Source organism: Salminus brasiliensis, chromosome 9 (genome assembly GCF_030463535.1).
Source record: "Salminus brasiliensis chromosome 9, fSalBra1.hap2, whole genome shotgun sequence".
Classification (NCBI taxonomy): domain Eukaryota; kingdom Metazoa; phylum Chordata; class Actinopteri; order Characiformes; family Bryconidae; genus Salminus; species Salminus brasiliensis.
In genome coordinates, this window is record NC_132886.1 from 25,508,465 (window position 1) to 25,528,641 (window position 20,177).

At 38.5% G+C, this 20,177-nt stretch overlaps 1 protein-coding gene across 1 annotated transcript; it reads left to right on the top strand.

Annotated features, from left to right (window-relative positions):
- Positions 1-983: 983 nt before the first annotated feature.
- LOC140562389 (delta-type opioid receptor-like) lies at positions 984-18,927 on the top strand. The gene is made up of 4 exons (XM_072688003.1): positions 984-1,116; positions 4,116-4,435; positions 7,724-8,076; positions 11,407-18,927. Exons 2-4 carry the CDS (start codon positions 4,200-4,202, stop codon positions 11,937-11,939), a joined length of 1,122 nt encoding a protein of 373 aa, XP_072544104.1. The 5' UTR covers positions 984-1,116; positions 4,116-4,199; the 3' UTR covers positions 11,940-18,927.
- The last annotated feature ends 1,250 nt before the right edge of the window (positions 18,928-20,177 follow it).

Sequence of the window (20,177 nt, forward strand, 5' to 3'; positions counted from 1 at the left end):
ATATCCATATTACACACACTATTTCTTGGACAGGCGCATGTGTTTACACTGCTATGTGTGATGTGTCTCGGACCACCTCTAGAAGTAGTAAGCTTGGCCTTATCCAGACATCATCCTGATGTGGATTGTAGTGCCGGGGGTGGGGGTCAGGTTCCTGGACTCAGGATCAGATGAAGTGGGGCAGTGGTGGCTCAGCGGTTAGAGCACCGGGATATCGATAACAGGGTTGTGGGTTCGATTCCCTGGCTCAGCAAGCTGCCACTGTTGGGCCCTTGAGCAAGGCCCTTTACCCTCTCTGATCCCCGGGTGCTGGAGTTGGCTGCCCACCGCTCTGGGTGTGTGTGTACTCACTGCCCCTAACACATGTGTGTGTGTTTGAGTGTGTGTTCACTACCAGATGGGTTAAATGCGGAGGACACATTTCGCTGTACAGTGACAAATACATGCACCTTTTTTACCTTTAAGTGACCAGGTGTAGATGGGGTCTACATGCAGGTATGGTGAGCCTTGATGATTCTGGGGAAGGTGTCACCTGTTGATCATGAATGGAGATCAGAACTTCTTCTTCAGAGATTCTTCTGCAAGAGAAAGCTCAGAGCTCTGAATGTGCTCGATGAAGAACTATTAAACTCTAAGCCTCTTCATACTCCTCTCCTTCAGCCACTCAGACATCTGATCTCGAGTATCTGATCTCTCTAAACTATACACAGACCAAACGGAACGTGGAGGACTCGGTTGAGCTGTTTATCAGCGCGGAGGGATATCAAAGACAGACGACTCGACTGCGTGTAGGAGCGGAAATGCTGCGCTTTTGTGTCTCGAGGCCAGATTTACCCTGTTTAAAGAGGAGACACGAGGGGAGCGGAACGGCCAGGATCTCTGATGTCATGTTTGGGAGAAGAAGGAGGAGGAGGAGGAGGAGGATGAAGAGGGAAATGAGGAGGAGGTGGAGAAGGATGACGAGGGGGAGGGGGAGGGGGATACTGGCGCGCTATGCCCGACTCGAGGCTCCATCCAGTCCCGCTCGCTCGCGCTCACACAGCACAGCGGCAGCGAGCAAGTTTCCCGCGCGAACAACGGCTACGCGCGAGCAGCGTCTGTTGCTACAGCAACCAGGTAAGGTAAACATTCCATTTATCAGATTAGTCAGAGAATAAAGCCGAGAACGTGACCGTGGTGTGATGAGGGGGGTTAGTGAGAGGAAGTGTGTGTGGAGCAGTGTGCTGAGTAGTGAAAGGGACTGAAGTACACTGAAAAAGTTGAATTGACCTGATTTAGAGATGGAATAATAATAATAATAATAATAATAATAATAATAATAATAATAAAAGCACTCACGTGGATGAAACGTACTGTACATCGACACAGCGTAATGTGTTAGCTGCGTTTACTGTCATTTTACTCAGTCCAGTGCAGCATATTTCATCACCGTGGATCAGGAGCAAAAGCTGAGCTTTCTACAGTGAAATTCTCTAGGTTGGAACTAAAGTCTTCCTCTGGGGTGGACGTGTGAACGCCAGGGGTTTCATTCAACCCTGCAGATGCTAATGAAGAACTCAGCAGGGTTTCGTTCAAAATGGTCCCAGTTAATTCAGCTCTGCTGGTAATTTGTGCAGGGCTAACTTCATTACTGTAAAGGGGTTCCTTCAGCACTCTACATGGTTTATTTTAAAGCTATAGGGGTTACTTTGATACTAAGCAGTGGGTTTTTATCAATACTGTATGCTTTATTTGAATACTGTTTATTTTATTTTGGCACTAAAGTGGTTACCCTCTAATACTGTACAGTGTTTATTCCAATATTGTAGTGTTTAATTCAGTACTGTATATTGTGTATTTCAATATAGCATTCATTTCAGTACTGTAGCATTTACTTTAATACTACTGTAGTGTTTATTGCTATACAGCATCTGATTTATTTTAGCACTAAGTGTTATGTCGGGGCTATATAGTGTTTATTTCAATATTGTAGCATTTGTTTCAATACTGCTGTTTTTATATCATATAGTGTTTATTTCAATACTGTAGTGTTTATTTTGATATTGCATAGTGTTTATTGCAGTACTGTATAGTGTTTATTTCAATAGTGCTTATTTCAATATAGTGTTTATTTCAATACTATAGTGTTTATTTCAATATCCTATAGTGTTTAATTCAATACTATAGTGTTTATTTCAATATCCTATAGTGTTTAATTCAATATTGTATGTTTATTTCAATATAGTGTTTATTTTATTACTGTAGCATTTATTTAAATGTCCTAGTGTTTATGTTGATATTGTATGGTATTTATTTAAATATAGTGTTTATTTTGATATTGTATAGTGTTTATTTCAATATTGTATAGTGTTTAACACAATATAGTGTTTATTTCAATAGTGTAATGTTTATTTTGATAGTGTATAGTTTTTTCAATATAGTGTTTATTTTAATACTGTAGCACTTATTTAAATGTCGTAGTGTTTATTTTGATATTGTGTAGTATTTATTTCAATATAGTGTTTATTTCCATACTGTTGTGTTTATTTCGATATCCTATAGTGTTTACTTTGATATTGCATAGTATTTATTTCAATACTGTAGTGTTTATTTCAGAACCTTATAGTGTTTATTTCTATTTACAGTATCTAACTTATTTTAGCACTATAAGTGTTATGCTGGGGTTATATGGTGTTTGTTTTGATATAGTATAATGTTTGGTGTAATATAGTAGATATAATGTATGTTCATTGGGGTTCTGGGGTTCACTGGGGTTCAATTCCCAGTCTGGGTGACTATGCTGCGCTACACCAATAAGAGTCCTTGGGCAAGACTCCTAACACTACACTGACCGACCTCTGTAATATGAGTAACCTTGTAAGTCGCTCTGGATAAGAGCGTCTGCTAAATGCCACAAATGTAAATGTACTTCTGCACAGTATAGTGATTATTTAAATATTGTAGTGTTTATTTAAATATCGTATAGTGTTTATTTTAATGATACATATAGCTTATTTTAACACTTTAGGTTTTACTTAAATACTGAATATGTATATTTCAATCGTGCATTTAATTTATTTCAACACTTACTAGAACACTGTATAGGATTTATTTCAAAGCTTTAGGGGTTACTTGAATACTAATTAGTGTTAAGAATTAGTGATTGTGCACCTGGGAAACTACAGTATACATCTGGAATAACACAGCAACTGAATGAAAACCACTTGGAAAAACATAGAAACCCCACAGAAACCACCAAGCAATACACAACACCCTAACAACCACCTGCATAATGTCATATGCTGTCATAAGTGTTCATGACAGGCTCATGCTACTATCACCAGTAATAGTCATGACGGATACTATAGTGTTTGATGTCACGACTAATCTGTCATGACACCTTGTGACAACATATATCATCTGCCATGACATGGTTATGTCAATGTTTTGTATCAAGTGTTCAAGTTCAAGTGTTACCTTTTATTTCAGCAGTATGTAATACTGTAGAGATTTTTCCAGTGCTGCATATGGTGTATTTGAACACAGCAAGGGGTTTCTTCAGGACTGTATATGATTTATTTAAAGGGGTTACTAAAACATTGAATACTTTTTTCAGTACTATAGGGTTACTCTGTTCTCTGGATGGCCTATTTGTATTAATGTCAGTTAGCAGAAAATGCTAGATTTTACTGATTTTATAGTTTAATAGAGAAAAACATTAACATAGTACCGACTGATACTCAGGATTTCAATATTAGTATCTGTATCAGAAAAGAAAATGTGGCATTATACCATCTCTGGTTAATGCTGAATAGGATTTATTGGATTTTGTTAAATTCAGTTAATTAAATTCAGTTTATGCTTATTTTAACACCACAGAGATTAATGCAACACCTTAAGAATGAATGCAACACTGAGTTAACTCAACTCTGCAGGGCTTATTCAAACACTGTACTTCAGCACTGTAAGCTCTTAATACAGTATCAGTGTTAATACTACACTCTCAAAGTTAAACTAGCACTGTATGTTCAGAATGACTTCAGCACTATTGGAGTTTATTCATCTCTGGGGTCTTTTGCTGTGTAACCCCTGTTACAGTGCAGTCAGACTAACATTTTTGTTTACTGACTTCTCAGGCGCAACACTGATAACTTCAACCCCCTCAAACACTCCACCATCCTCAAGTTTATCATCCTCGTCTCGCACTCTTGGATTCCAACATGGATTCGAACCTGGTGGAAATAGTTAAAGGAGACAAGTGCCTTTCCACAAACGACTGTGAGTTTAACTCTACCCTTCCTGGAGACCCTGAGCCTAGGAACCTGACCCCCAGCCCCGGCTGGAACCCAGAGACCGAGCCCCTGTCCCCCCTCAGCCCGGCCATCACGGCCGTCTACTCTGTGGTGTTTGTGGTTGGACTGGTGGGAAACTGCCTCGTCATGTACGTCATTATCAGGTACGATACACCCGCTGTGTGTTAGTTTACAGACATTTCAGCATCAAATGTCAGGCTATTTCATATTTTCTTCAGCTTTAGCATCAGATTGTCTTTTTTCTATTCCAGCTGTTTTTTCACAGCAAAGGCGATGTGCCTCGTAGTCGGGGCGGCATAATTATGAATTATGCTATGAAAACTGTATACACAAGGCTAGTCTCTTGTATTTGTTTAGAAATTAGTACTTAGTACTTGTGGCTCCAGATTAGATAGTGTTTTTTTGTTGTTGGTTTGGTTGTTTGTTTGTTTTTTGTAACTACAACATTTTATTGCCTGCTTTCCTGGTCTTATTTATTTTTTTATTTCATTTTTTCCCTCATTTCTTATATCGGGACCCTGTGTTTGGACAGAAACAGGCTGTGTGTGTATATGATTTAAAGCAATGGTTCCCATCTCTAATTCACTGAATGCTGATGCAGGGGTTTTTAATAGCAGTGCTGTAGAAGCCTGCAGCTGGAGCTCTATTTATGAGTCAATTCGGAGATAAATCAAAACTCAGATTTGATGAAAGGCTCTTGGAGAGAGAGACAGAGAGGGAGAGAAATCGGGTCTTCCTCTGAGACAACCAGGTGTTACTCCTAGGTGATCCTTCATAGATTCTAGCTGTATGAATCTGTCAATATGGAAACGTTTTGTCATCTGCCAAGTCTCTACTGAAATCTCTCTGGGGCATTTTTCTTTGTGCTGGGTCTTTTCATCATTAAAACTGATTCTCTTTTTTAAGGGCAACTGGACAAAGACTGATTAGACTGTCTTCCTCTGCACCAAACTACAAAGTCTAAAGTTTAAGAAGTTATAGTTATAGTCATTTGCATATACAAGCTGCATACATACAATGTTTTCTAAAAAAGATGACATTTTATTGAATTCCAAAAAGTCATTTTATGTACCTGGATTCTAAATACAGGTATTGTAACAGAGATTATTCCTGACAGTACTGTTATTGCAAACAAATATGCTCAAAACTCACCAGCAGAAAAATATAAACATTTAAAAATGCTGCTTGTTTGTTTGAGAATGATTTTCTTTATGGCAGATTTGCTCCAGGTTGTTCAGTTTGGTCAGATGACACTTGTAAAACGCCAATTTTCAAATAATAACACAGATTGATGATTGGATTGAGATCTAGACTTGGCCACTATGAAACTACTCCTGTGTTGCTTGGGGCCATTGATTGAAGTTGGTTGCCCATCAGTTCACTAAAGCAGGTTTGAACATTGTCTTTGAAATGTATCTTTGCCCTGTACTTGCTATGGGAAAACCACATCGCACAACATGCTGCTGCTAAACCGTATATCTCACTGCTGAAATGGTGTTTGTTAAAGAGTGAGCAGTGATAGCATTGTTAGGATATGCAGAACTAATGATATCATGGATTGGTGCACTTCTACTCCAGCCTCCACTGAACTCTCTAGCTCCTTCAATGTGATTGTTGGCCTCTCTGTGGCTTTACTCAGATGTCTCCTTCTTGCTCTGATGCAGAGTTTTATAGGAAAGCCTTGTGTAGGCAGTTCCTGGGTGGTGTGATGAAGCTTCTGGTTCTTCACAGTAGATACAATATTCTCTTTATTTATTTACAGATTTCACTCAAATATAAGCTATATGATATATATATACACACAGGTTCAAAGGCAACCTGCTGCTGCACCCACTGCTGCCGGCCTTCCCCTGCGCACACACAGCTTGTACAGTCTCCATAAAAAGCATGGCACATCTAAGGTCACCTTATCCAGTGCTAAAACAATGACTTGAGGGTAGAAAGCCCCCCAGCAGTAAGCTGTGGAGTTGTGGAACTGTGTGAAACAGTATCTTTGGAATGAGTTAGAGTGGTGTTGTAAAACCCGTTGAAGAAATAGATGTATATGAACGTTTGGACATACTGTACATGGTATGTGACACATTTCTTTCTCACTGTTAATTACACATTTTATGCATTAATTAAAAAAACATATGGGGGACAATATGAACTATAGGCTGTGCCCCAGAGCTTTACATGCTTGGCCTGTGCCCCTGTAACACTGACCATTTCTCCTTGTAATCAATGCTGCTGAAAGCTACATGGGGGATTGATTTCTGAACTTTTTCACTGGTCATGTGTCATGCCTGATTTATTATGCTGTCCACCAAAACTACAGAACTAAATAAGCATTAGCCCTGGAGTAATATTCTGCCGATTCCAGATTGGGGCTTTAATAGTATGGCCATGATTAGTGATAGGTGATTTGTCTCAGTTAATTAGTCTGTTAGGTATGATTGGTGTTATTTCCTGACCACTTTCAATACGTATGTTTTATGCTTCCATGTTTTTTGTATCGGATGCTGAAGATATTCATTCATTTTATTTTGCTGCTATATTCATTTAAAATATAATAAAAAATATTCAAATCAATCCGAGAATCTAATCTAACTATTAGCGTCTGATATTCGTCAGTTGCAGAAACGAAGTGGTTTTGTTTATCTGCTCATTTAATAACATCAATTTTGTCTAGTCTGCCTTGTTCTCTCCTACGCAATGCTTTCCATTTGCTAGTCTGTCTATTATGTTTACAGTATTTGTTGTCCTGCCTTATCATTACATGTCCATCTACCCATATTAAGTATAAACCCTGTCTGCTTTCCCCCCACAGTTCACTTTTACTTATCACGCATCATTTCAGAACTTAAAGCCATTCTCCGCCTTTGGCAGCAATCTTGAGAGAGTGAGAGGAGGGAGAGAGAAAAAAACGCATGAACAGATGCATCTGTCACTCTGACTTCACTCGAAAAGATCTAATCAAGACCTCTGTCTCTCCCTTTCTTTCCTCTAATCGCTGTGATATATTTATTCACTAGGAGACTTCAAATGAACTGCTGTCATGTTCTGCCACTGGCTCTCTTTTCACAAGGGAATAAACTAAATCATCTGTATGTGAAGACGGTGATGTAGAAATAGATGAAATAAAGGAATATGAAGGCCTGATCTGTTTTTAATGCCACAATGAAAGTACATTTTGCCATCTGACGTAACTAGAGAATTAAGAATAAACATGAGTTGAAAACCTAAAATTAAAGTATTTTTACTTTTCATTTTTACTTTTACAGTCACTAAATTACATCATATTATTGAGTCACCAAAATGCAAGGCCTGGTAGACGTGTTTTGTGTAGCCCCAAAGCATAACACTGTGCTTATTTCCCCTACATAGTTCACAGCAGCAGTAATAAGATGCCTCCAATATGAAATTTCCCCTCCTTTCCCTTCTTTCCACAGATACACCAAAATGAAGACAGCGACCAACATCTACATCTTCAACTTGGCCTTGGCTGATGCTCTGGTTACCACCACAATGCCATTCCAAAGTGCAGACTATCTGCTGAACACCTGGCCATTCGGTGAAATAGTATGCAAAGTCTTCATCTCTATCGACTACTACAACATGTTTACCAGTATTTTTACGCTAACCATGATGAGCGTAGATCGCTACGTGGCCGTGTGCCATCCTGTGAAGGCGCTGGACTTCCGCACTCCACTGATGGCAAAATGCATCAACGTGGGCATCTGGGTGCTCTCTTCAGCCGCAGGAGTGCCAGCCATGGTGCTAGGGGGCACACAGACCAATAATGGTGAGTTGCACTATAGGATCAAAAGACCAGAAGAGGTTATCTGATGTGCTTGCTTATATGATCAGAAACTCCAGTTCTGAGTCATTGTCCAAAATGGGAAGATTGAATGGTGATTTTTTGTTTCTTTCCTGAATGCCACTTGATCCCTTAAAATACAATGTCAGTTAGAATTAGGCAAATATGTCAAATATGAGCAATGAAGCTCTAACTGATACTATAACGACAAAGAGAGATGCATCATTCTATTATTTATAATAGTAATTAGTAATAACAAGTACTCAATCAAGGCCAAGCAATATAAATATGCTTAACTGAACAGTATCACACTATGCAGAGTATTTAAAAGATGACAAAATACTAAATATTTAACATATAAATATATGTTTCTTGTTGTCAGGGAGATCAGTAGTAGAATTTAAGGGTATCTGCAGGTACCAGCAAATTGAAAATGCATTTTAATGGCAAAATGTGACCTGATAAGTAGTCTGTTAGCTCAGTGTCTCTGTGTGTTTTTATTTGTGCCCTGCTAATGAATGCATTCAGCTACATTAAGTTACACCCATTGCAAATGCACACACACACAGCTTGTCTAGTCCATGTAGAGATCTACTGCCAATAGAATAGGACTCATTGGAGCAGATAAACATGAACCTGTTGGCACCATGACTAATGCCAGTCGTGGACTAAATGAGTATAAAGCCCCCCAGAGCTGTGGAGCAGTGGAACTTTGTTCTCTGGAATGATGAAGCCCATCCAGTACATCTGGGATGCGCTGGGGAGTTGGGGAGGCTGTGATCATCCAGCATTCTGACCTCACTAACGCTCTTGTCGCCGAACGCAATCCAATCCTGACAGCAACGCTCCAAAATCTAGTACAAAGCCTCTTCTGGACAGTAGAGACAGTTACTTTAACAAAAGCAGGATAAACTCTTTTTAAAATACCCTTGATTTCAGAAGAAACAGTGAATGAGCAGGTGTCCCAATATTTTTGTCCATAATGTACTATAAACTACATATTTCAATTTAGATGCTGTAAATATGGAAAATAATTTGTAACTACAAGCATACATGCGTTAATGAGATGAGCTGCTGGTGTGGCTTGACCTGAGTGAAAACAGCTCTTGTCGGAAATGTCCAGGCCGCTGAACTGGGTTTTATAATGACCTGCAGAATCTATTTATCTTGGAAATAGTGATATAATCATTGAAATTAAATGGTTCTAATTAGTTATAATGATTGGATTAATTGTGTCAGTCCTAGAATGAAGTAGTAATAAATGTAATATCTATGAATAGTTCACAAGTCGTTAGATCTTGAGGCTAACAGGTTGACCAATCACTTTAAACATCTTGTTGATCCCAGAATATATATCCGACTGTGCATAGTAGACCTTATTATATTCTTTAAATTAACGAAATAATATAATAAGTGAGGCCAGATTTATGAACAGTATTGTATGTAGCTTTGATAATACAGAGCGATGCTAGTAAATTGAGGATGACCATTAGGTCACTTGGAATGTGGTCATGGAATGTGAGTTAAAACTTTCTTGTTATTACCCTGAGCTGTTTGGCCTGTAAAGCTGTGTGGGCAGTAGTTTAAGAAAGATTTGATCTTTCAACTGACTTAACATCTAATAAAGGAAGTGTGTCGGATGACCCTTTCAGGCTGATCGCTATTATACAAAAGAGCAGACTGTGTGTTGACCCTGGCTTACAGCAGACTTTTGAGCTAGCCTGACGTCTTTCATGTAACTCATCTCACATCATATCTGTCCTTCTACGACCTTTTCTTAGCCACACTGGGGAGGAGTGGTGTGGGTGTGGGTGCAGAACGTCCCCGCAGAAAAAGTGCTGAGGAACATATGGCTGCAGTAAGAGCTGCACTGCGTTTATGTATGACATAAATTCATCAGCTCGCCTCAAAAAGCCACTCTCAAGCCCCAAACTCTCAGTGGCTGATGAAATTAGTTGGGTGCGTGGGCATGACAGAACGCACTTTGTATGTGTGACTTTTTTGCATGATGGCGCTGAAATTTAAACACATCTGAAGGTTTATGAGCAGAATTTGATAGCAGTGTGATTCTGAGCATATGTTGTCATATGCTTGCAGCTATATGAGATGTTTAGTGATGTAGCTTGTGTGTTGAATAAGGTAAGGTTTGACGCCCCTGTGCCAGTTCTATTAAGCGAACAAGCAGCGGTTGTAAAATTCTGTTTAATTTTTAATCATGTCTGAGGTAACATTCAGTAACATAACTGAAGTGTCAGCAAAACAGAAACATACAATTAATAATAAGGTAGCCGGAGGCTAACTGATCTGCAATACAATACTATGGAAACATGCTTGAGAGTGGATTCCAGGGTCACTGGCGATGGATTAACATCACAGAGGAGCCGTTACTGCAGCCAGACCGTTGTGCATACATTGCTCTTGCAGCTTAATTTTGAGCCGCTTTCTAATTTCCATGTTGATCACTTCTGAGTCACTTGTGCTTTTGACTAGTTATCTCAGGCTTATTTGCTTGTGGAAGTAAGGCTACATAAAACCTGGATAATCCAGAGCAAGCGTCCAAAGAACTGGCATAGAATTAATGAACTTGTGAGAGATGCCATTTATTTACTGCAAAAATCTCAGCAAGTGAAATCCTCTTAAATCTGGTCTAAATATCCAATGTTTCTTATTTTAGATTGTTGAAAATAATTCTAACTAGTTTTTACTTGTTTTAAGTAACTGCATCTACGGAAAGTGTCATATTCCACTGGCAGATCATTTTGTTTGTTTTAAGCAGTATTTTTTGTGAATTAAGCAAAATTATCTGACAAAGAATAGGAGCATTTTAGTAGTTAAAATAACTTGAAACAAGTAAAAAACGAGTTAGAATTTTTAATTAATTTCATAATATTAATAATATTAATATTTAATACAGATAATTGCTTTAAAAATCCTTGCAAACATGCAGATTGTTCATTCGACTTACATTTTACATCAACATTTGAAGATGTACAGTATTAATGGAACTCCCGAAGAGCAGAACATTTAGTTAATGTTGGCTTATAATGCAGTAAAATATCTGCATTCTATTCATTTTACTCTTTTGTAGCTGTTACATTTTTCTGCAATGCTAATCTAGGTAGAATTAGCCCCAAATTCTACTTTTTATAACTGTTTATGTGACAGCATCAACAGATGTGTACCTGAAAATATCACATGCCAGCACCGGATCACAATTCCCTCATCGGTGCATCCCTTATAATTACAAATGCACGGTTTAATGTGGCATTAATAACTTCTCAGGCCTGCTAAGATTTGTCTTCCATCCTTTTCCAGGCACCACAGAGTGTGCCCTGCAGTTCCCTGACCCGTACGAGTACTGGGATACCCTGATGAAAATCTGCGTCTTCGTCTTCGGCTTCGTCATCCCTGTCCTCATCATCAGCATCTGCTACTCCCTCATGCTCCTGCGCCTCCGCAGCGTCCGCTTACTCTCTGGTTCCCGAGAGAAAGACCGCAACCTTCGCCGCATCACGCGCTTGGTGCTGGTGGTTGTGGCAGCTTTCATCATCTGCTGGACCCCCATTCATATCTTCATTCTGCTCAAAGCCATAGTGGCCATTCCTGAGACCACGGCCGTGATGGCTGCGTACTTCCTCTGTGTTGCTCTTGGATACACCAACAGCAGCCTCAACCCCATTCTCTATGCGTTTCTGGATGAGAATTTTAAGCGGTGCTTTAAGGACTTCTGTCTGCCGGCGAGGGGAAGGGGGGACAGAGTTCTGGGCGGAAGCAGAGGAGGGAGGAGTGCAGGCAGACAGCTCCCACAGGCTGCAGAGAGCCCCCCGAGGACAGCAAAGCCAGCATGACTAGGCGTGGAACTGTCCTCCATTACACAGACTGGGAAGGAGGACTCGAACGCTCTTGGACTGACGCAGGTGTCGTCCACTCTCTGACCACGGTGCAGCCCGCAGCCGATATTGGTGTGACTGACTGGGAAAACCTTCTGTCTCTCACAAGCTTTGTGCGAGACATGTTATATAACATTAGATTCAGACTAGTGTAATGGTGTTGAAGGAAGAGGCAGCCTGTTAAAAATTCTATCTGTGACTGTCTGTATTGGTTTTGCCTTTTTTTTGTAAGCATATTGGATATATATGTATTTTGTCGCTGTCATTTCAAAACTGGAAAACAGCATTTTTTTTTTGCACCAAACACCAGCTTCTTTTTTACATTGTGCGAACATTTCATGATGGTGGACTGCCAGAAAATTTTTGAAAAGTTATGGAGACACAAGGTTGTCCATACAGAATTAGTCCAAATAATTTTTTCCCCCATACTTTCTGATTTTTGAAGTGAAAAGAAGTAAACCCAGCCTCTACAACAAGCTATTATACAGTACCATCCATGGTTTGAACACATCTTCTCATTCAATGTTTTTTCTTGATTTTTCTACATTGTAGATTAATGCTGAAGACTTCAAAACTATGAAGGAAAACACAGAATTCTGTAGTGAACAAAAAAACAGTATGCAAAGCCTTGATGGCAGCTTTGCATACTCTCAATCAGCTTCATGTAATTAACAGCTGTGCCTTGTCAAGACTTTCGTAGAATTGCTTGCCTTCTTCATGTGTTTGAGACTATCCGTTGTGTTGTGGTAGGATAGGTGCACAGTTCTATCCAGTGAATAGTCCTGTTAGACTACTGTTCTAATCCATATTATGGCAAGAACCACTCTAGTAAGTAAAGAGACATAACAGTCCATCATTACTTTAAGACCTGAAGTCAGTCAATCTGGAATATTTGGAAAATAACTTTGACTGTATTCTCAAGTGCAGTCACGAAAACCATCAAACGCTATGATGAAACTCTGTGGCTCTCATGTGAACCGCCCCAGGAAAGGAAGACCAAGAGTTACCTCTGCTGCAGAGGATAGGTTCGTTGGAGTTACCAGCCTCAGAAACCGCATATGAACAGCATCTCAGATCACCTAAGAGTCCGAATAAATGCTTTACAGAGTTTTAGTAGCAGACACACCTTAACAGCAGGCCTTTATGGTTGAATTTCTGCATTACTAATTTATTCAAAATTCAAGGCAACCAGTGAAGGAAAAGCTGTAGCCAACAAACACCTGTGGGAACTACTTCAGAATTATCCAGAAAGACACCTCATGAAGCTGACTGAGAGAATGCCAAGAGTGTACACAGCTTTCACCGAAGCAAAAGGTGGCTACTTTGAAGTATCTTTTGAAGTAAACAATAATACTAAAGAAAAAACACTGAATGAGAAGATGTTTTTCAAGACCAAGGCTTTCTGTTCTTAATTTAGTTAGCAGCCACTTCCTGCAGAATGCTTCTATGTCAGTGATTTTCTTGGCCATCTTGCTGCACAGCAACAAGATCTACCCACAGGTTTAAAATTATGTTCAAGTCATGTTCAAGGGGACTGTGAGGACTAATGACTGTAGAAAACATGGACAGCACATTGACTGTCAAAACTGAAGCAGCCACAGATCTAGCGCCTCCGCTGGCTGGTTGAAGTATGATGTGTAGCTCTGTTCATTCCCCATATGGTTCAGTGACAAAATCCATCTCCATCTAATTTTTCTCCCTCTACACTCTTCATTTCCAGGGTCTAACAATTTTTTTCCCTGTGCTAATATTGGCCCATTTCTAATTTTGGCTTGGCTGGAATATACCGTCTGCAGGACCTGCATCGCATCCTTTCTGTTCATTACATAAAGTAGCTTAGTTGTAGTGGAACTGACATGAACTGCACTTTTACTGTTAATCCCCACTAACTGGGGAAAATCCACTTCGCTTCTGCACTGTAAGCTCAGTGAAGACGGTCTGAGATATGCTTGGTCTGGGGGAAGAAGTGTGGATCTTCTAAATGAGCAGGTGAGTCTGACTCCACCTCTTTTCTCTACTGTGCAGACTCTGGTCAAATTTGACAAATTGCCAGACAGTTTTGGCCTCATTTCTTTAGAAGGGAATTAAACTTCTACAGTCATTGATGAGGAAGCCTCAGCTTGTGTCTCTTTTGGTGGACTTGGATAATAGTGGTTTTGATCACTGTCGTATTATAGAAGAAAGCCTCATTTTAGCTTTATTTTATTTTCTTGACCATAACCGTGCAACGTTTTCCTGGCCATTGGCTGCCACACAACCCTAACACATAATCCATCCAACCCTCCACGCTTAACAGAATCTGCTGCTTGCCATCAGCAGCCGGAGTCCAAGTGAACACAATTGGCCTTGCTCCCTCAGGGGTGGGTTGATGGCACTTCCTCCCCACATTACTCCTGAGTGATGTTGGTCAGCACAGATGTTTGTTGGCTATTGTATTGGAGCTGGGGATCCGGCGCTTACCTACTGATGCTGCATCAGCGGCAGTTCAAAAAAAGGGGCAGTGACTGGCTTTACATGTGTGCTGGTATTCACCCTCTTAGTATTGGGGGCATTGCTAGGGGAATAGTTATAGGATTGATTAAAATAATAGTAATAATTGATTCCAAAATCCATGCAGTTGAATCACCACATTGGAATAGGTTTAAGGCATGAGTTACCTCTGAGAAAAAAGGTCAGTCCGGCCTTTTGACCTCTCATTAATTTCTAATCAGAGACTCACTGAAACTTGCATACATCATTAAGTGATTTATTAATGTGGTTTGGGCAAAAGTTTTGAACACCCCTACATTGTACCCATTACATATTTTCTATTAGATAAGTCTAATAGAGTCTGATATTAGCGTTGTTAGTCTGAAATGTTGAACTGTTGATAATTCTCAGGGATTTTGAGTTGTTTTACTAGTCAACATAAATGCCTCTAAGTGCAGTATTTCTGTTAGTCGGTTTGATTTTCTCCTTTTACTTTTTTTAATTGTAATTATTATTATTATTACGTGTTGCCAACTTGCTTTTAGAATCCTGGTGACCATGTGGATCGAATGTCCTGTCTTCTTTCATTTCTCTGTGAATTTGCTTGTATAGACCTGTTTGTGTATTAGCCTTGTGATCATGTGGTTGAATGGCAGTCCTGCACTGTTTCTGTCTTTCTGTATTATATACAGATATAAGTGCACTTTAAAGGCCAGGATCCGTGACCCCTCCAGCATAGTGTTACCTAGAGGAGCAAGCACAACCACCACTAAAGCACATACTGGACATTTTTCTGTAGCAATGTGATTCACATATTGCATATATATCCTTTTATTCATCACCACATAGCAGTATATTGGCAAACATTGACCTCTGAATTGCCCATCATTTCCCAATACAGGCTATTGCGTGGTTGTGTTGACTGGTTTGTGAGGGCTCAGTTTTGGGATGGTGTATGGAGTAGTATTTGAGCTGTCTAATGTCTAGGGACCTGAATATGTGCAGCCTTGGTCAGTTTATGTCTGCTGGTCAGTATCCTGATGCAAGTGTAAATAATATTTTAAAGGTCCATGTAAAAATGATTTACCAATATAAAGATCCTTGACACATCTCTTTTACAAATATGGATTTTTATAGAACCAAAAATTGTTCAAGAGCTAATAGTTCATTCCCAGGCCATAGAGGCCATTTATGGCCATATATGATGATTTATCAGTGCATTTACATTTATCTACCCATTCAGCATACAGCAGCATATCCTTCCAGCTCACACTGAAGTTATATGGTGCCTTTAAGTCTGGGCTTCTTTCTGGATAGGGCATGATCCAGGGCAGCCAGTTAGACCACAGGTCATTTTTTCTGTATAAACCTTGAATGCACCATAACAGAAACTGCTAAATGATAAAAATGATTTGATGGGTATTAATGACTATCCTAATGACTAAAGCTATACAAGTATTGTACATGGACCTCATTAAGAAAAATGTAAAGCAAGAAAAATGTAGAATATGTGCTCTTTAAACTTCCATACAGTGAAAGCTTGTCTTATCAGTGATGTCATTGCCATAATTATCATCAATTAAAACGTGATCACATGATCCACATCATTATCAGAATTATCTCACACTTAGCTTAAAGCTGTCTTTGGCCTTATGCTGGAGGGTCAGAGTGAGAATGAGTCAGAATGGTTCGTGTGTGGACGCGCCTCTTGTGTTTCAGTGCACACGCGGGTACTGAAGGGACAGGTACACTAGGGAAAGGAGCAAGTCTGCGTCATCTGTGATTGTTTTTGAATATCCTGACCTGAATGTTTTTAAATTTGGCAGAGGGCTTAATCTCGACATGCTGGAAATCTCCAGGTCGAGCAACATTACATAATGTCACTGAAAGTGTGACATCACTGAGATAAATACATTTATGTAAATACAACTGTAGATTTTAAGCTGTGGGTAATCTGACAGAGACTGAGCAGTGTGTTGTTTTGTTGTCGTACTTCAGCAGATTAGATTCAAGAGGTCAAGAGGGGAATTTTATCAAGTTTTCAAAATTCCTGCGTAATTCAGTTGTTGAGATTGTTGTTCAATGTGGTTTGATGGGGCACTGCAGAGAATTTTACTGACTCTGAATGATTTACAAGAATGGTAATAGCAAATAGGATTCATCTTGTAAAATCTTGTATCTTCAAAACTGCAACTTTATAGAAAAAAAGGAAAAAAAAAACAAGTCAATTAAAAAAAATATTCTGATGTAATTTTGGAGCATTTCTTTGGGCCTATTCATCATGAAAAGTAAAATCTATGATAGAAATCTATGAAATCTATGATTTCTATGGACCAGTGGACTAAGGCAGTGTGGTTTGAGTGGTGTCATCAGCAGCTGAAGTCTGAGAGAGCACAATTGGCCTTGCTATATCCTCCAATTGGCACTTCTTCCCCACATCACTCCTAGTGTGATGTTAGCTGCGTCTGTTAGCTGTTATTTCAGAGCTGTGGAGCAGCGCTTTACTCCGAGCACATTGGGTAGTTAGCAATGTTGCTAGTTTTCACCTTCTTAGTGTTGGGGTCATTGCTAGTGATAAGGGGAGTTTACATGATTAGGGATTAAGTAATTGGCATTTTAAATGGTGTACAATTAGACTAAATCAAATTAATTATAAAAATAGTGGAAAAAAATTGGGAACAGAACGTTTTCCTCAAAATCACCCTGAACAACTATGTCCACAGGTTCAGGATTTAGTCATTTTGATAAACATATGGAATTCCTCTTTGAAGAGAAGAATTTTGTTTTAATGTATCTAAACTGAGATTCTACACTGTGTTTCAGAGTCTAAATAATTATCAATACATATTCCACTGTATATTACCATTGTCTGCATTCCTGTGAATATCATATACAGCACAAAAACATGATTTATTGTACTTGTGTGACATGTAAATACTGGTGTATTATCAGTTTTCAGCTGGGCATTATTATTATTATTATTATAGTGTACTTGGTTTTTTTGTTTGTTTATCTTTCTTGTGCTCAGTAAGCATGTGGCTTAGTATGTATTGTGTGACACTGAAGCCCATCTGAGACTGAGACATTACCAGCTGATTTATACTTCAGCTCCTGCTTATACTACAACCTGAATGAGCCCTTGTGCAGTACTAACATGAATGTATTAGCAGCAGGTTGTTTATGTAAGATGGCTGTTTATATTTATTGACATTTATTTTTGTAGGCCGTTTCTATATGGCGAGAATGTGCTGTGAGATCATCACTGTTTTGTAGCTGAAAATGATCATATCAATATTATTTTGTCATGTTTTGAGCTCCTGAAGGCATATTAAGATATTTCTCTTAAATAAAAAGAGTACGGCACATTATATCATGGCTGTCCACTGAAAGACCAAAAGTCCAAAATGTCCTAAATGACTTGCTCTGAACTCTGAATGGAAGCCAATGTAAAATAAGGATTTTTTTTTCTAAAGGAATTTAGAGCATTTCTATTGGTCCATTCATCCAGAATTATTTACCCAGTTTATCGAGCAGCTACAGAGATCAAACTAAATATGGACAAAACGAAGATGAATCTTTGGACAGTAGTGATATAAATACATAAAAAGATCACATGTAAAGTAATTATCTTGTCATCTCTAGCCTTAATGTAAATGTTGCTGTACATAGCTGATTTACTTCCTTCTTTGTTATTGCTTGTCTTTTTTAGGCCTTACATTCCCTTTCTTTCTAATGAGAGAATTTATTTCTGCTATAATTGGAAGCAAAAGGACAAATATAAATATATTTGTCTGAAACATGTAACATATATATTTTTGTTAGGATACATATGTGCATTGTGTAATGTGTAAGACATAGTTGTGTGTGCAAGTGTGTGTGTTCCATGCTAACATACAATGTTAGTGAATCTGTGCTGTAAAAAGATAGGACTTTGTTTCAGTTATTGTCTGCAGTTACTGTCTAAATTTAATTTCTGCTGTTAGAAATGCTGTTGCATGGAATTAAAACTATAAAAAAAATGTCCTTGTGTAAGTAGTTCTACGTAACAGTCTCCTACCTGACAATAAAAGGAAATAACCACAACAAATCCACAACATTAGATGCTTGATGAAACACCACATAAAAAGCACTTCCACACTGCATTAAGTCAGCCACCAAAACCAAGCTACACAAACTGACTTCCAAGACGTTTTTTTTTTTTTTTTTCCTATCCACAAAATGGTTTGGGTTTTTTTTCAATCCACAACATTAAAGATAGCTTAAATAAATATTATCTTTTTTATTGAGACATGGGAACCATATTGACAGTAAAAAGGTAAATGTCATTCTAAAATGGCCACAGTTCTTGACATGGTCAAATTCCTGACCTAGCACACATGCCAATCAATTTGAATTTTTATTTTCTTTGTATTAATTGTATAAAAAGTTTCCCCTATCTATTTTGCATGCCAGGTGGTCGGGTTGAGGTTAACTGACCCTGTGTAACATATATTATCATCTTGTTCAAATTGACATGCTTTCTTTGTGAATTAATTTATTTAAAGATAATTAATTAAAGAAATGTTTTTCAAATATTTTTGACAGTATTTGAAGTTAGGAACAATGGCAGTCATTACACATTTCATCTCCTCACTCCAACGGGAGCACTCGTGCAGTTTAATAAAGTTTTCCCTATCGATTCTGCATGACAAGTTGTTGGGTTGAGGTTAACTGACCCTGTGCAACATGAAAAAAAGAAAAACAACGAATAAGGTGAAAGAATGTCAGGATTTTTTCATTCCAGACTGTTAGTGTGATGGGGTGGTAAGTGGTAACTGATTGATGCACACAAACAGCAAAAAAGCTTAGTATTTTATCATACATACATACAATCCTGAAATAATTAATAAACAAACAAAATTAACAAAAAATAACAAATAACATTTGAAGAAATTTGTCATGTTGGTCTTTACAGACATGTCAAATATGATCATGTACTGGTACTGATATTCATTAAGAAATAGCATGTTCTTATATAACTTATTAACAATGACACTTAATAAACAGCATTAAGCTTTGGAAACAAACATCAGCACATTGTTTTTATGCATCTCATCAAACGCTACAGGTGCAAATAGCACTAGTTTTGCGGAATCACTGTTTGTGAACTGGATGTGTAAATGTTTTATTGGAATGGATAAAGAACTTATCAATACTCTGGATGTTTCTAAAGCCGTAGATTTGTGCTGTTCAGTTTGTGTCAATTTATAGCATTATGAGCTTCACAGTACAGGGGCATTACACATTACACAGGCCGTCATCTTGTGGTCATTATTTCATCATTTATTTGTATTATTAAAGGTGCCATAGAACGCATTTATGAATCATTTTTGTTTACTGATGATTTTAATATTAAATATGCGACTTTGGCTGGGGCACAAAATGCCCCGATGCCATTTATCAAGCCTATTTACAACCCTGTTATTTTACTTTTAGAATGAAACACTGTGAATTCCTTTTTATGGTGAGCTTGTGAAAAAACTGATGAGCCACGCTTGTATTAACTGGTTTACGGCACCGTGACGGATCACGATATCATAGCATGACATTGTTTATAGAACTGTAAAAAAAATGTACAGTGTATTATAAAAATGTCTTTAAGAACTGGATTATGATATGAAAAAATCCCTCTCCATCCCCGATGAGCTGATTCACTGTTTATGGAAAACAGTGGCATACATCTTTACT

Bases quoted from the DNA above. Each gene is read 5' to 3' on its own strand.
- LOC140562389 (XM_072688003.1), top strand. From the start codon at position 4,200: ATGGATTCGAACCTGGTGGAAATAGTTAAAGGAGACAAGTGCCTTTCC. The intron at 4,436-7,723 runs GTACGATACACC...TTCTTTCCACAG, and splicing joins GTCATGTACGTCATTATCAG to ATACACCAAAATGAAGACAG. The intron at 8,077-11,406 runs GTGAGTTGCACT...ATCCTTTTCCAG, and splicing joins GGGCACACAGACCAATAATG to GCACCACAGAGTGTGCCCTG.